This window comes from Rhinolophus ferrumequinum, chromosome 2 (assembly GCF_004115265.2).
Source record: "Rhinolophus ferrumequinum isolate MPI-CBG mRhiFer1 chromosome 2, mRhiFer1_v1.p, whole genome shotgun sequence".
NCBI lineage: Eukaryota > Metazoa > Chordata > Mammalia > Chiroptera > Rhinolophidae > Rhinolophus > Rhinolophus ferrumequinum.
The window spans coordinates 83,625,972-83,642,720 of record NC_046285.1 but is presented as its reverse complement, the minus strand read 5'-3'; the positions used below and the strand labels follow the sequence as shown (position 1 = coordinate 83,642,720).

Sequence of the window (16,749 nt, the reverse complement as noted above, 5' to 3'; positions counted from 1 at the left end):
CCGGGGTCCCCGTCGCCTCCGGGCCCGGGCCGAGGCGGGCCCGTAACCTTTCCGGAATCTGGCCTCGGCTCGGCGCTGCTACCCGCAGCCTGGAGCCGGCGCCGCTCGGGGCGCGCCTGGGCGGACACACGGAGCGACCCGCGCTCGGCGGGGCTCTTGGCCCCGCGCGCTCATTGGTGGGGATGTGTCTGCTCAGCAGCCTCCAACTTCTCCCGAATCCCACTGGTGAGTCCCAAGAGAGCGAACTGGCACCTGGGAGCTGGGGGAGAAGGGTCCGAAGGGCGCGAGAGCCGGGGGGAGTTGGGGGTGTGTGGGGGGGTGGGACCGGAGCCGGGAGGGCTGAGCAGCTGGGGGGAGCGTTTGCCCTGGAGGCGCGCCAGGCAGGGTCATCGGATCAGGTCCGGCGATCCAAGCGCCCGGGACTCCGCGGCCGTGGGCGAGGGAGGCGTGCCTGGAGACAGAGCCGTAACTGGGACCTGAAGAGTGGGGGAAAGGGGCCGAGAGGGTGACCTGGAGGAGGGCTCTGAAGTGCGGTCAGGTCGACTCTTCAGGTTCATTTCCATAGCGCTTGCCTGGGTTATGTTTGGTTGCCGAGATCAGCGCTACCGAATTGCAGAAGGGCTGATTTGGAGGCTGGAAATTTGCCATTCCGTTGAACAGACACTGTTTTTTTCTTTTTTTAAGCAAGGTTTGTTTTCATTTTGATTTCTGTCGGATTTTCTCCTCATTTGTAACTCACTTTTCTATTTTTACTTTTCCTAATCTGAAGATCTTTTCATTATCCCACCTCTTCATCTTGCTTAGAATTTTAGTTTCCTGTTATATAATTTATGCGGTTAGCGTACTTAAATCACACAAGGGTTGGTTGGCAGGAGAGTAGGGGGAGAGTGCTTTTGTAGATAAAGTTTCCTTACTCGGTCTCAATCTATTTGTAGTATGTGAAAGGAAGCGTAATTGCAACCCAACGTTCTTTAGCCACTTGGTAAAGTCTGTGCTTCCCCCATATATAATGCAAATGGTAAGTTTATTAAACTGAAAAGTAGTACCTGGCTTACAGTCTCAGTATTTGGGAACTCCTAATCGGAAAAATCGGCCATGGAAGCCTGTAGCTTCTTCACTCTGTTGCATTATTGCTGGCTTCCATCACTTTTAAAACAATTGTCCGATAGTTTCTCAGATTCAATGCTGTGACTTTCGTTGTTGCACAGCTATACTGCATGTGGGAGTACTGTGATTGGGACTTTGTGTCCAGAACTCCATATTTCCGGGCGGAGAAAACACCTACAAATTAATGTCCAGGGGCAAACAAGGATACGATTTCTCTTGAGTACCTGCCTCCTGACTTCCTTGGTTTGAAGATGAAACCTGTTTCTCCTGCTTTCTGTGCCTCAGTTTCCATAATACAAACTATAATTTCATGGCGTACCTTCAGGCACTTGCCGAAATGTTAAGGTGGTAATGTGCTGTGAAGATGAAAATTGCTTAGGTTTATAGATTTTAACAAACCAGTTATTCTCTAAGTTCTTTGATTTGACTATACGATAAAGTGATGTGTATACTCAACTGGTATAAGCACTGTTGCTTTGTACTGCTTGGAAATTCATCTTCTACATAAGCAAAATAATCATGTTTTCTTTCAGTGATGTTGTCAAGCTGAAGTTTGCAGGGTTCTTTTTGGGGTTAAATCTCCTAATTCTCTATTTTCTCCTTCTGTGGAAGTGTCTACTATTTGGTTTAAGCTTTCTAACATATCTCCAGTTAAGCTGAAATATGTTGAAAATGTAGGTATGTTTTGGCATATCCTGTTTATTATGGGACTACAAGTATCTGTCTACGTCTATCTGTCTATCTATCTGTCTATCTTCTTTTTTGTGTGTAATTGCTCTCATGTCCAGCGCCTCTCTCAAATGGGCTTGGGTGTGGTTGAGTTGCATATTCAAGTATCTGAGGGATTGATGACATGTTTCATCCTGAGGTTCAAGATTCTGACCTCTATTTTCTTAAAAGAAAATACTGAATCCACTGGAATTAGCTGGAAATGAATAACAAAGTTAATTTGGGAGATTCAGTTTGCATCATTTCTGCTTTTACTCAGTGCTGTTCAAAAGGGTTGCTGCTTAGGAGCAAATGACTTAGAAAATTTGCAGAGGGTTTAGAAGGGCAGATGGAGAGTTTGCAGGTGATTCAAAGATGGTATTTTTTGACATAGGTAAAGGACTAAAGAGCTTCAGTCACTGCCTTCATTTCCCTGTAACAATTTCTGCAGCCTTAGGTGCAGAACCATTAATAGCCCAGATGTTTTCCTGCAGAAGCCTGATGGTGATAAAGAGCACCTTTAATTTAACCCCGTGGCTGCCCTGGTTCCTGGCCCTCAGTTTTCCTGGAGAAACCGAATGTTGTTTCTAAGAAAGAACTAAAAAGAGAAGTGGGTCATATTTATACCAGGACAATGTTTCTTTAGATTGTCTTCTGAAATATTATTAGAGTAGGGGAATAAATACTCAAGAAAGGGAAATATTTGTGCAAATGTGATTAACATTTAGATGTTCTTTAGGTCAGTCTCGACTTCTGCGGGAACTAGGAAATTATTCTTTTTATTGTTTCTCTCTCTGTATGGTGTCCAAGTGTTAACTTTGTTCCCATCTTTTCTTTCCCCACTACCACCCCTTTTAAAACTACAAGGACTGCAATCAATGCAATTCCATATCATAACCCCAGGGGCTGTGAGACTAAGCCAACATGAGATACATAACCATTAAGGAAAACATTTTAACATTCAGGTACATTGCATTCCACGTTTATTGAGCAGACACAGTTTTCATGGTCTAATAAAATATTTTTGTTTGATAGTCTGTCCTTGGTTATAGCCTCATGTAATCAAGAGGACAGCACGCTTAAGACTTTGTATCCAGAACTTTAAAGCCCAGCTGTGGTTCACTTACTAATAACTCACTGGGGAGATTAAATTCCTAGTTGTCTGCTGGATCTCCCATGCCACACTTCACATGTAGATCCAGTTTCTGCTTCATCCTTTGCCTCAGTTTCCACAAAACACACCCTCTGAGAATTGTGTATATTCGTCAAAGATCTTCAACTGTAAGAGCATTTCTGAGCCGTCATTTCACCTAATAACTAAATTATACGCCTAATTTGGAACTAAATTATATGTTTAATTTGTATCAAGCTGTAAAAAGCTAATCTGTTAGTTTACAATGCTCTTTACAGTCCTGCAGAAAAATTGAAGTTGTCTGGACTTAGGTGGATGGCCCATAGAGAATCAACAGGCCTCTAAAAGAAACATAATGAAATCTGATATTTTGTCTTATAACCCCTAAATTTTCCCCTAAACTTATGCAGTCTGATCTAAAGTGGCTCTTATTATATGATGATACAATTGTATTTCAAATAGTGACCAAATGTATTCTTTAGAAAGAACATTTACTAGTTGTGTAGCCTTGGGCAAGTTACCTGACTTTTCTGTGCCCGAGTTTCCTAAGACATGGAATTGGAATGTTAATATCCACCTTACAAAGATTAAATGAATTAGTACATGTAAAACACAAAGAACTATGATTGACACATGGGAAGTACTCAATAAATGTCAGCTATTATTAGTAGAAGTATTAATAGTAATTTAAATACAAGTTAAATATCTTAACCATCATTACCCTGACCTACAAGGTAGAATTTTTTTTAAATTACATATTTTTTTATCTTATTCAGTTGTGAAAAGAGACTATGGTTAATATTGTTCATCCCTGGAGGTAAACCACTGACATTTGGTCCAGTGAGTGACCTTTTTCAGAATGTTGTCTAAACAGTTAATAGATACCCATATCCGCACTAGTCATAATTTTGAACTGTAAAATCAAAAGTTGTTTTTAAGACTAAACTATCACAAGTGTTTGTTCCTTTTTGTTTTCATCTGTATTCCTATTTCACATTATTGCTTAGTCAAAGCCTCAAAGAGTTAGTCATTGATTTCCAAGCTTCTAAAGTAAGCTATTGGAACAAGATATAAAATTCACCTTTGACATTGTCCAAAGTTCAGAACAGTGAGTTTAAAACTTTCCTTGATGATAGTACACTAATTATTTGCTTATAAACTGCTGAAGGAATCCTACGTGAGTATTTAACTGAGTCGCCTTGTCTAATTTTGCTTGGATCTTCTGTCATATATCAAAACAAAAACAAAAGGTTGTGACAGGGACCTGTCAGATTCATCTGGCTCTATATTCTTCACTATCAGAATCAAGATTTTGACTTTCAACAAAAAACTTTTATTTCTTATTTAAAATAAATTAACCTTTTACTTTTATTCAGCCACATTAAGTATTTGGAAAATTGTATATGTATTTCCTCTTCTCTTTATTAATTTGTTATTAGTATTTTTTTTTAAAAAAATTTAATTTTTTGCAGATTTTAGGTGATGGGCAGATCAGAAAGTCAGATGGATATAACTGATATCAACACTCCAAAGCCAAAGAAGAAACAGCGATGGACCCCGCTGGAGATCAGTCTCTCTGTCCTCGTTCTTCTCCTCACCATCATCGCTGTCACGATGATAGCACTCTATGCAACCTATGACGGTGAGTTCCCCCGACACCAGTGCACACGGAAATGCACAGGACAGTGAAATCTTCATCTTATGCTTTTCCCGTCTACCAAACAAATGTGTTAAGGAGAAAGACAATGAAAGACAGAGCTACAAATATTCATTTATAAAATGTGACATCAATATGTCAAAACAATTAACTTGGACTAAAGTACAATGTCTTTTATGTTTGAGCTAACTTATCAATTGCCAAGTATATTTAGTGCATTTATGCTTACTTTATGAGAATTACAATGTACAATTTTATTTGATTAAAGTATACACAATTTTATAACCAACTTCAATTAGTCAACTTTTATTGTGTCATTGACATTCTAAAAGGCTTCGTAGGAATTTAAGCGGTCTGATTTGAGTCTTAGAAGTTTTTCACAATGAGGATTAGAAAAGATTGGTTCCTTAATGGCAAAAAACATGGTTACCAGACTAAAACAATAGAATAATTTAAAAGACCTGTGGCTGAGTGGGTAGAGAATGTAATAAATACATTTTTGTTCATAATAAAAATTTTAAACTTAGGATTTGCCTGTTTTATTTCTCTATGTTTTTTGTCTTAACTACTGACAATGGTATATAATATTCAGGTTTAGTTTTTGCTAATCAATAAGGAATTGATTATTTAATTCGCAGTTTTTAGAAGAACAAAAGATAGGGAGAAATTAGAAAACTTGTATTGCAAATATTTATACATCTACCCTTCTTTTTGTAGATGGTATTTGCAAGTCATCAGACTGCATAAAATCAGGTAAGAAGATGACTTTTAAATAGTTCTATAATTAATGTATAACATTTAAAAATCGAATGCTAATAGATATATCTCCAAGTTTGCTTTCTTGATGCTTGTATTCATTATAGATCACTCATTTATAGTGAAGGAAAATAAAAATGTATTTGAATAGTAGATTAATTTACTTGTTGAGTCTAAAAAGGAATTCACTGTACTCAGCCCTGGAGTGTATGGTAGGGTGATAGAGAACTCTATTGCTAGCTCTATGGAGTTGGAATAAGAAAATCAGCTTGTATGAAATAGTGAGCATCATATCATTCAGTGTGAAATTTCTCCATGCAAATCAGTAGAGGGATGAAAAGGGAGTAACAGTCACTTAAGCTACATAGAGAAATTGCGATTTGGGAGGGGCCTTGTAGTAGAGCTAGGATTTGGAAGTGGAGGTACAGAAGAGGGAATTCCAAACAAGGAGAAAGAACAACAGGAATAAATCATATTGTGGAGATGCAGTGAAAATGTAAAATGGATGGAGAGGGGCACATTATTGAGAGCTTTGAAAATCCATGTTTAGCCTTGATGTTGTAATAACAGAGAAATGGTTATTTCCCTGATGAGATCACTCAACAAGGCAAGAGTTGAAAGATGGTTCTAGGAATGCTAGTCTGGGTAGATCGAATGAGAGGTAATAAGCCAGGGAGAGTAGGCAGGTAGGGACTGCCTACCTAATTCAGGTGTGAGCTGAGGAGGTCAGCCTATGGTGGGATGAGAGGGCTATGGGACAACATGAAGGCAGAATTGGATGGCTCCATAGAACTGACTTGCTAAATGAAGGATGTGGATAATTTGAAAATCACGACGCCTTTTAAAACCTATGGGATTCAGGAGAATGGTGGCAGTGCACACAGAAATAGAGAAGGCTGGAGGTGAGTTTGTTTTAGGGAAGGATGTGGTTAATATGGATTGGGACATGTTGAGTCTAAGCTAGAGTAATATCCAAGTGGGGACAGACAGCAGGAAGGGAGAGATGGGGTGTTGGAGAATCTCTCGTGTGGTAGATTTAGCATCTATCAGCCCAGAGGTGACAGCTGAAGACTTGGGAGAATTTGAGTTCCAAAAAGGAGAAAAAAAGATCTGAACTGAAGAGGACATCAAAAATTAGAGTAGAAGGCAAAGAAAAGTCAGAGAAGGGAACAGAGAAGTGTATGGTGCTACAGAAGTCACATCTATTAGTGTGTGGTGAGAAGAAAAAAGAAGAGCATTTTGAGAAGAAGAAAGGTGTAGCTGGACACAGCACCCTGGATGTGAACACAATATTAATGTCCTTTGACAAGAGATTCTAACCTTCTTTCCTTCCAAGAAATAACATGCTCCAAGTGATGTTTAACATTTTCTGTTGGATATTTTAAATTGCGTTTGTGGTATTCAGACCTTTGTAAAATAACGATGGCAAAACAGCTTGGGATTTTAGGTTATAATCTGATATCCCAAATATGTGTCCTTTCCTTTCTATATTGCGTAATGATGATGATTTCCCCCCCTCGATCTCAAGTACAATAGCCATACTCCTGAGACACGATGTAGGTAGATTGGAATATCAACAACAAAATAACAGGCACTTTCCCATCTTTGGGCTTTCCCAGAAAGTTTCTCTGTTACCCAGGGGAAATGGTTGTAGAGGTACCTTGGCTGGGAGACGTCCATGGTCCCTATACCAGAGTTTTATGTGCCCAAATTGGCAGTTACCATTTGCTCTATCCCCAAATCCTCCCCCTCCTTTCTCTCTACCAGCTGCCGTACTATATGATCATACCTATCCTGTTTTGAGACTTCCAGTTGTATAATGAGCTCTATGTCCAAGTTTCTTAGTTCTTAATACACTTGACATGTTTACATCTCTTAATCTATAGGTTCTCTTTCACATAGTCTCTTCTCCCTCTTACTCTTTTTTTCTCTTTTTGTTTTCTTGCACTTTGTTTTTGAAGAAACTAGATCCTCTGACTAGGTAGGTAGGCCTAAAAATCTGAGCGGATTCCTCTAGTGGTACCCACCCCAACGAGCAATGTGATATTTGGAATCTGGAATCTTAGATGTGACTTAATGTTTGGGAGTATGGCTTTGGCTTTTTTTTTAATACTGTTTAGCAAGTCTCAGATCATTAAAGTGCATTTAACCTGTATCCTTTAATTGTAGCTTAGAAATCATACCAAATGTAAAACACCTCCCTGCACTGTATCTTGGCAGATAAACGTATACAATAGAAATAGCTTCAGTGGTAAACAAGGTTGCTGAATAGCTTTGTGTTTTTCTTCATTCTGCTGTGTTGGTTCACAATCTGTTAGAATACTTTCTACTCATAGTTCTTATTCTTCCTGGGTGGAAAAATGAAATTGAAACTCTCCCTTATGGATGCAGTCTTCACACCCGTGCAAACCCACATAGTTCTCTGCTGCCACAGAAAATACAACTATTGCTTTTGGAAATTGCTACAAATTAAGAAAACTCTGGGGGAAATCTTAGACAGAAAAACGCAATAAAGAAAGGGAGACAGTGAGAAGAGTGGAGTGTATGGAAAGGAAAAGGAAGGTGGAAAAAAAGATGTTGAAAAACATATAAAGTCTCCTGCTAGCAATTCTGAAGCTTACTTTAAGAGAATGGGAGAATTCAAACCTGAGCATAGAAGTTCTTGAGGATTGGAAAATTAATTATTGAGATCCAACGTCCTTACTTTACGTGGAAGTTGGTTCTAACTTAATTCTTTCTACTGGGGGAAGGGAATATCACAGTAAGTTCATGTAAGCCTTTTATCCTGAAAAGTCAAGGGATAGAAATCAGGCCATACCAAGGCAAAAATATTGCCCAAGCCTATGGGTCACCTTGTGTTAAGCACTTAAATCTGAACATCTATGAACTTAAATATTCATAATATGCCTAAAATGATGTTTATAATAGACACTGTAAATTAACTTGTCTGTATATGACATACAGCAGTAGGGAAAACTACACCAGACCTAAAATAAAACACTACTTAACATATAACAAGTTAAGGCAGTGTTCAAAACCCTGCTACTAAAGTATAAATAATATTATCCATCTCTTATTTACTAAGATTGTCAAAAACGTGGAGTTGTAGAGCTTGTATGTGATTTCTCAAACTTCTCTATGTAAATCGAAATCCTGGAACTCGCTTCTATTGGAGTGTAACCTTGCTAACTCAGAATATTTCAAGGAATTTTGTATGCTTTCAATCAGGGGTTCTCAGCTTCATCACTGTTGACATTTTGGGCTGGATAATTCTTTATTGGAGACCGGCAACTGTCCTGTGCATTACAGGATGTTTAGTAGTGTCACTGGCTACTACCCACTATATTCCTAGGAGCCACCCACCTCCCCGCTGTGACATCTAAAAATGTCTCCGGATATTGTCAAATGTCCCCTGGGGCAGCATAATCACTTCCAGTCGGGTACCACTGGCTTAAATGATCTCAAGAGATCATCTACTGTTTTTCCCCACGTAGTGACCAGAATAATGCCTCCCCAGAGGTGTCCAGGTCCCATCCCAGGGGATCCTGTGAATGTGCTACCTTATGTGACCAAAGGCACCTTGCTGATGTGATTACATGAAGGCTCTTCACATGCGGAGATTATCCTGAGTTATTTGGGTGGCGTTACCTAGTCACATACCTATTATAAGGCGAAGGGAATACGAGGGTCAGAATCACAGAAAGAGATGTGGAAGCAGAAGCAAAGGAAGCAAAGGCGGCAGCAATGTAGCCACAGCCAAGGAATGTGTGGAGCCCCTGGAAGCTAGAGAGGGACAGGAATGGTTCTCCCCTAGAGTATCCAGAATAAACTCAGCCCTGTTGACACTTTTTAGACTTCTGACCTCCAGAATTATAAGGTAATAAATCTGTGTGGGTTTAAGCCACTAAGTTTATGGTTATTTGTTATAGTGCCAATAGAGAACTAATAATACACCTCCCATAGTTCCTTTATTTTAAGACTATCTTTGAAGAGTTAAACACACACACACACACACACACACACACACACAGTGTTTCCTGCCAAACTGCTTTTTATTACTAATTGAGTTGTGTAATTTACAGGGATAGGGAAGGAATGTTAAATGGATTAAGAGAGGAATATAATAACAGAATGCCGGAGACTAATAATAGAATGGAATAAAATAAAAACAGAAGATAATGAAATTGAATAAATATGGCAAACACTTTTTTGACTGTTTCTGAGTCTGGCACTGTTCGAAGCAGTTAGCATGTATTAACATATTTGATCCCAATAATGACTCTCTGAGGTAGGGACCACTATACTTTCTTTGTACAGATGAAAAAACTTGGGTTAGCATTCCAGCACAGGAGGCATCCTGGCTCCAGAGCCGGTATTCAGGACCACTTCGTGTTGTCTCAAAGGAGCTGAGAGTCTGTGTAACTTTTAATACCCTTCGCCTGTACGAACAGTATAAGAGCAGATTGCTTCCCCTCCTGATAGAATTTGGAGCTAAAAGATATAAGATGACTCTCCAAGAGTTGAAATATTTTTTTATTAGTTTCAGGTGTACAGAACAACATAGTGATCAGACGTTTACATAATTCACAAAGTGATCACCCCAACAAGTCTATTGCCCACCCGACACTGTACATAGTTATTAGAACGTTATTGACTATATTCCCCATGCTGCGTCACACAGCCCCATGACTATTTTTTAAATTATAGTTGACATTCAATATTAATTTATATTAGTTTCATGTGTACAGTGTAGTGGCTAGAGATTTATATAATTTATGAAGTGATCCCCCACTAAGTCTACTACCCATCTGACACTATACATAGTTTTTGCAGTACGTACTACTGACTATATTCTTCATACTGTATTTTACATCCCCGTGACACCCTGTAACTAGCACTTTGTACTTCTTAATCCCTTCACCTTTCTCACCCAGCCCCCAACCCCTCCCATCTAGTAACCCTCAGCATCTAGTAACCATCAATTTGTTCTCTGTGTCTGTGGGACTGTTTCTGTTTTGTTTGTTCTTTTATGTTTTTCTTTGGATTCCACATATAAGTGAATTCATATAGTATTTGTCTTTCTCAGGCTGACTTATTTCACTTAGCATAATATTCTCTAGGTCCATCTATGTTGTTGTAAATGGTAAGATTTCATTTTTTTTTTTTTTTATATATGTGCCACAATTTCTTTATCCAGTCGTCTGTTGATGGGAATTCTGGTTGTTTCCATATGTTAACTATTGTAAATAGTGTGGCAGTGAACATAAGGGTGCATGTATCTTTTCAAATTAGTGTTTTAGATTTCTTTGGATAAATACCCCGGAGTGGAATTGCTGGGTCATAAGGTAGCTCTATTTTTAATTTTTTGAGGAACCTCCATACTGTTTTCATAGTGGCTGCACCAGTTTGCAATGCCACCAACAGTGCACAAGTGTTCCTTTTTTCTACATCCTCACCAACACTTGTTGTTTGTTGATTTATTGATGGTAGCCATTCTGGCAGGTGTGAAGTGGTATCTCATTGTGGTTTTTATTTGCATTTTTGGATGTTTAGTGATATTGAGCATCTTTTAATATGTCTATTGGCCACCTGTATGTACTCTTTGGAGAAATGTCTGTTCAGGTCCTCTGCCCATTTCTTGATTGGATTTTTTTTTTGGTGTTAAGCTACATAACTTTTATGGGGGCCTTTTATGATTCCATATGTATATTTTAGGATTATTTGTTCTAGTTCTGTGAACAATGCCATTGGTGTTTTTCTATGGATTGTTTTGGGTAGTAAGGACATTATAATGCTGTTAATTCTTCCTATCCATGAGCATGATATATACTTCCATTTATTTGTATCTTTAATTTTTCTCATGAATGTCTTATAAATTTCTGAGCATAGATCTCTCTGATAGTTTGTTACTGGAGTATAAAAATGTAACCAATTTGACTATTCATTTTGTATCCTGCTCCTTTTCATTTATTAGAACTCTAATAGTTTTTGGATGAAATCTTTGGAGTTCTCTGAATATGGTATGTTTCTTGCCCCTCTCTAGCCATCGTCCCTCCGCTGGGACCCAGGGTGAGTGCCTGTGAGTGACAGACTCTATGTGTAGGCCCTTTATGAGGACGTCTGGGTTACCAGCAGCCCTCTGTCTCACTAGGACAGACGAAGGGAATCCCGACTGATTTTCACTGCCAGATGTTCTGGGGACTCCTCTTCCCCACACAGGACTCCTAGGCTGGGGAGCCTGGTGTGGCGCTGAGGCCCCTCTCTCTTCGGCGGGGGGGCCTCCGCTGCCGAGATGTCCCTCTCAGTGCTCAACCACCACCTGTGGGTTTGGTGTCAGACTGTTTCATGCCTCCAGCCCTCCTACCCATCCGGATGTGTCCTCTTCTTTATTTCCTTAGTTATAGGGGTTTATGTTCAGCTAATCTTCAGATGATTCTCAAGGTTGATTGTTCTATAATTTAGTTGTAATTTTATTTGATCCTGGGAAGTAGTAGGCATAGCGTTTACCTATTCTGCCATCTTGGACCTTCCAAGAGTTGAAATATTTTAAGCCAGACTGAGAAAGAGGAGAATAAATATTGCTTAGACCCAGAAACCAGTTACTTTACTGAAAGCAGTGAGCGGTTCCATCCGTGATTTTAGTACCTCAAATGCAACATGGTACTGAGGGGTTTAAAATGCCAATATTAGCAGTTTAGTCTATACTCTCCAGGGGATAGAGAAGCCAAGGTACAGGAGCAATACAGTTCACAAGAGAGAACCAGACCGCCTGTAGTGTTGTGCACGTTGTACACTGCACAATTGGGACAGCCCCGAGAGACAAGCTCATGTAGCATCAAGACCTGGATTAAACTTCTCAGAACTATCCACTTCCTTTAATTCTCTACTAATCAGGCAAACTTTTGATGAACAGTTAATTATTAATACAAGGAAAGGAGGCATTCTCTTCATCTGAAAGAAACGTATATTCAGCATGATGAATATATTTACATTTTGATTTATCACCTTTGTGTGGCTTGAGCTATGACCCTTGAATTAATTGAAAGTTCCAAATATCTGGTCATTTCTACAAGGACTAGATCCTAGCAATGCCCCAGGCGAAGTATCTTGGCACTGATTGGTCTTTTTTTGAGCAACACGGAACCTCCGTCTCCCTGTGTGCCATGGTCTCTCATTTCTTGCCTGTAAACACCACAGAAGCCTCCATGAAGAAAAATGGCACAGCTGGAAAAGTACAGGAAGTACTGCAGACTGACTCTTGAGGGCTGCCAGCTGAGTTACAAACTTTCAGAGTAGGAGATGAGGTTATTTTATTACGTAATTAAGTTTGAAAAAACCATCCTTCAGGCAATAAAAATGCAGCAGGTATCTCAGTGGGAAGACTGCTGAAGCACACCTTTGTTAATTTAAATGTGGCAATTTGCTTCAGGCAGCTTCCCTGACACCATTCTTCTGACAACTGTATATCAATATTTGCTTTAAAAATTCTCCAGTCAAAATTAGCATCTGTCAATCAAATTCTTTCCAAGAAAGGGAGTTTATTATATGATAAATACACACATACATAACATACTTTTCTTACCTGCTGGGTAGTTTTTAAGCAGTAGTACACCATCATTTTTTTTTTAATGCATGGTATGCATAAGTTTTGGAAAAGATAGATAAGTTGAATTAAGCGGTTAAAGGGAAAGAAAATTAGTAACGCATAGTAAACTTATTAGAAATCCAAAGGTTTGTTTTGCAGCTGCAATAATTATCTATATGTAAAGTGGAGTAGATATAAACTGGAATTTAGGCTGGGATCAGGACCCCATCTTTACTTTTAACATTTTAGAGTGTGAGATATGGGAAAGTTCCTCTGTAATTGAAGGGTCTTGCCCTGTCATGCATATCACCAAATCTAAGCTACTTTCCAACAAGCCTTTGACATAATATGAAGCTCAAGTTGATAAAAATTTATAGACTATTTAAGGAAAATTAAAAAAAACAGAATTAAAAAGATCATAAGGGGGAAGTTGCATAGCCTTTGAATGGAAAAATTTCCTTCTCTGAGACTATTCAGAAAAGGAGATATGGGGTGCCTGGGGGAAGGGCTAGTTTTGATCCTATTTCTGACTGAAAACTTGAATAAATTCTCTCTGTTCAAAACCTCCTAACCCTATACCCACTAGGAGGGCTATCATAAAAAAGACAGACAATCTCAAGTGTTAGAGACTGGAACCATCATACATTGCTGGTGGAATGTAAAATATTTTAATACGTCCAAGCTCAAAATGTAGAAAACCATTTTGGAAAACAGGGTGAACATTTTTATGCGAATTAAACATATGCTTTCCATACAACCCAGTACTTCCACTGCCAGGTATTTACCTAAGAGAAATGAAAACACATGTTGTCACAAGGACTTTTATGTTATTGTTCATTATTGCATTATTCATAGTAGCCAAAACATGGCACAACTCTGATGTTTATCAACAGTAACTAAACAAAATGTAGTATGGCTATAAACAAAAATACTACACAACAATAAAAAGGAGCAGACTATGACACATGCAGTAATATGGATGAAACTCAAAAACATGCTAAGTGAAATAATCCAGACACAAAAAACTACATGTTGTATAATTCTCTTTATATAAAATTTCCAGAAAAGGCAAAATTATAGAGGCAGAAAGCAGAATAGCTGTTGCTTAGGGCTGGGAATGGAGAAGGGATTGCTGCAAATGAGTACAAGAGAATTTTCTGGGTTGATGAAAGCATTCTAACACTGGGTCGTGGTGATGGTTGCACAACTGTATAGATTTATTAAAAATCATTGGGTTAATTTATGGTATGCAAACTATAGCTCCATAAAGTGGTTAGGAAACCAAACCACTCTCATCCCTTTTATTCCATCTCTAATGTCCACTTATCAGTAATTATCTTGTAGTTTGATCTCATGCTTGCTATTTAATGTTAAGTCCATTCATTCCCATTTTCGCAATTCAAAATATGTGCAGTTTTCAATGCCTCCCAAATCTCTGCTAAATAATTCAAGCCTCTCACTTTGAGTGAATACCTATTATTTGATTATATTAGGGCTATACTGATGAAAAACTACGGAAAATGGTAAGTCAACTAGGAAGCTAAAAGCGTTTCCGCATTGGACATTGGAAGCATTATTTGCATGCCCCGGGGTTTCACTTTCCGAAGAAGACAGAGATGTATGTGGGATAGGAGACCAAGAGGACCAGCCATCTCTGAGTCAAAGTCAGAATTCGGGATCTACCAGAGAATAGTTACCAGGGATAATTCTGCTTCTGGAAAAATGTGTTGTATTTTCATGCAGATTCTGTGAAATGTTTCCCTTTTTACCTTGACTGCTAGTAAGTTGAAACTCAAATTTGTTTTGAACCTGTATGTTTTGGACGTCTTTGTATACATTTGATTCACTAGCATTATTCCTGTTCATTTTTTTTTCTTTCTCATTGAATGTATATGAGTTAATTTACATTATATATTCCTGTAAGACCACTTTGAATTCTTTTACCAGCAATGTAAGTTAATAATTGGATGACTAGCCTATTGATAAATTCCACCAATAGTATATGTGCAAGAGAAAGGCTATTATTTCAAAGACATGCACGTGGTATGAATAATTAAGCCACAATCTTTTGAGAGATTACTGCTTTTTTTTTTTTTCGTAGTAAGCCTACTTAGCATGGGAGCACGAAGATGTCAGTTTTGGCCACATCCTGTGTTGGTAGTATGCGATCTTAATTAAGTCCGTTTAGCGTTCTGCATTTCATTTCTCTTATCTGCGGAATTGGAATTAAAAGCGTCTCACTTTATAGAGGAACATTAAAGACGAATGATAGCCCATTTCACGTTACACATCCTTCAGGGAGATGGGCCATAGCCATAATGCACAGACGTATCCCGTTTAATGTGTCCTTCTGTGAACGTTGCCGGTGCCCCATTTAAAGCTATTTATTGAGAATCAAAGAGCAGTCAGTATATTTTTGAGCAGGAAGTTATGGCCAAAAAAGAGAGAGGGGGAGAGAAGACGAGAGAGAGTAGTACATTTTAGATATTCTCCGGTAAAAACGTGTCATTCCTTAGTAACGTTTTCCTTGACTACTGCACTCTCTTAGCATGGTGACCATTTTGCCTGTGAGTCTGTTCAAATGAGCACATTCAGAAATGGGCATTTCGGATCCATGTTTCCTATAAAGCAAAACCTACCAATAGGCACCCCTGGATTTGAACTTGTGGCTATTCTGTGCTTGTCCTTGCAGTCTCCCACCATTAATCCTTTCCTCATGACTGACGAGCCCCTAAGAGTAAATAAGCCAGAGGCCTGGAGCAAGAGGAGAATGACTAGATCCTTACTCTTCAGAGTGTGGTCTATGGACCAACAGCCTCGGTATCAACTTCAGCTAGGAACTTGCAAAAATGCAAATTCTCAGGCTCCACCTGAGATGTATTGAATCTGCACCTGCATTTTTAGTGAAGTCACCCAGAGAACAGTGTGCACAATAAAGTTCGAGAAGTTGCTGAAGAATAGTGATTCTCAACTATGGCTGCTTATCAGGTTAGTGTGGGAAGCTTTTAAAATATGCCCATGCCAGATCTTCTCTCTTCCCTGACACACCAAGTTCCTATTCCTTCAGGGGACTGGTTTCTGTTAGGTGTTAGGAGGAAAAGCAATTTCGGTAAATAAATGGACATTAAGGTATATAGGAATTCCCTGGACATTTGCATTTTTAAAAGAAGGTATATGTCAACTAACATTGTTTCAAGAGGTACAGACTATGCTACTCACTGAAAACTAAGGCCGAGTGGGTGAGACACTGGGCCTGTTTAACTGCTAGTAATGGAGAAGCTGAACCTGAAATGTCCTTCTGAATTTTCCCAGTATAATGCGGGCATGAATGCTTTCATGGAGACTTCAGAACAGTGTCTTTCCTCATCCATTTATTAATTAATTCATTTGGTGTTTTCCAAAAACATTCATTGAGCACCTTCTAAATACTGAGTACTTTTTGAGACACTGGGAATATGAACTAAAATACCCCTGCCCTCAGGAAAGTGATAGTCTGGTAAGCATAGCAAACCAATAAACAAAATTATATGGTTTCAATAGTGCTATGGTAGCAGTAAGCAACCTGTGCTACAGGCACGCTGAGGAAAGAGCACCTAAACCACCTCAGTCATGGCAGTGGGCAGCTCGAGTAATTGTATAACCGGGCCAGAAAAGCCTTCTCCAGAGGACACGTCACCCCACTAAATTTGGAAAGATAATCTGAGATTGCCAGACCAATGGAGCAGAGGGCAGCATGTGCATAGGCTGGATGCAAGACGCAAGTGAGGGCTTGGTGAGTTCACGACTTCAAGTGGATCATGGTGG

The 16,749-nt window shown here is 39.1% G+C and overlaps 1 protein-coding gene across 5 annotated transcripts in view; it reads left to right on the top strand.

The window, feature by feature from the left end:
- The window catches only part of MME (membrane metalloendopeptidase), an 89,924-nt gene that overhangs the window by 178 nt on the left and 72,997 nt on the right, over positions 1 to 16,749 (top strand). Inside the window, exons 1-3 of one of the 5 annotated variants that reach the window (XM_033125378.1) lie at positions 118 to 225; positions 4,420 to 4,589; positions 5,322 to 5,357. In XM_033125378.1, coding sequence (XP_032981269.1) covers positions 4,430 to 4,589; positions 5,322 to 5,357 — 196 coding nt within the window. In that variant the 5' untranslated portion in view covers positions 118 to 225; positions 4,420 to 4,429. The other 4 variants (XM_033125359.1, XM_033125357.1, XM_033125371.1 and 1 more) reach the window with 4 other exon arrangements.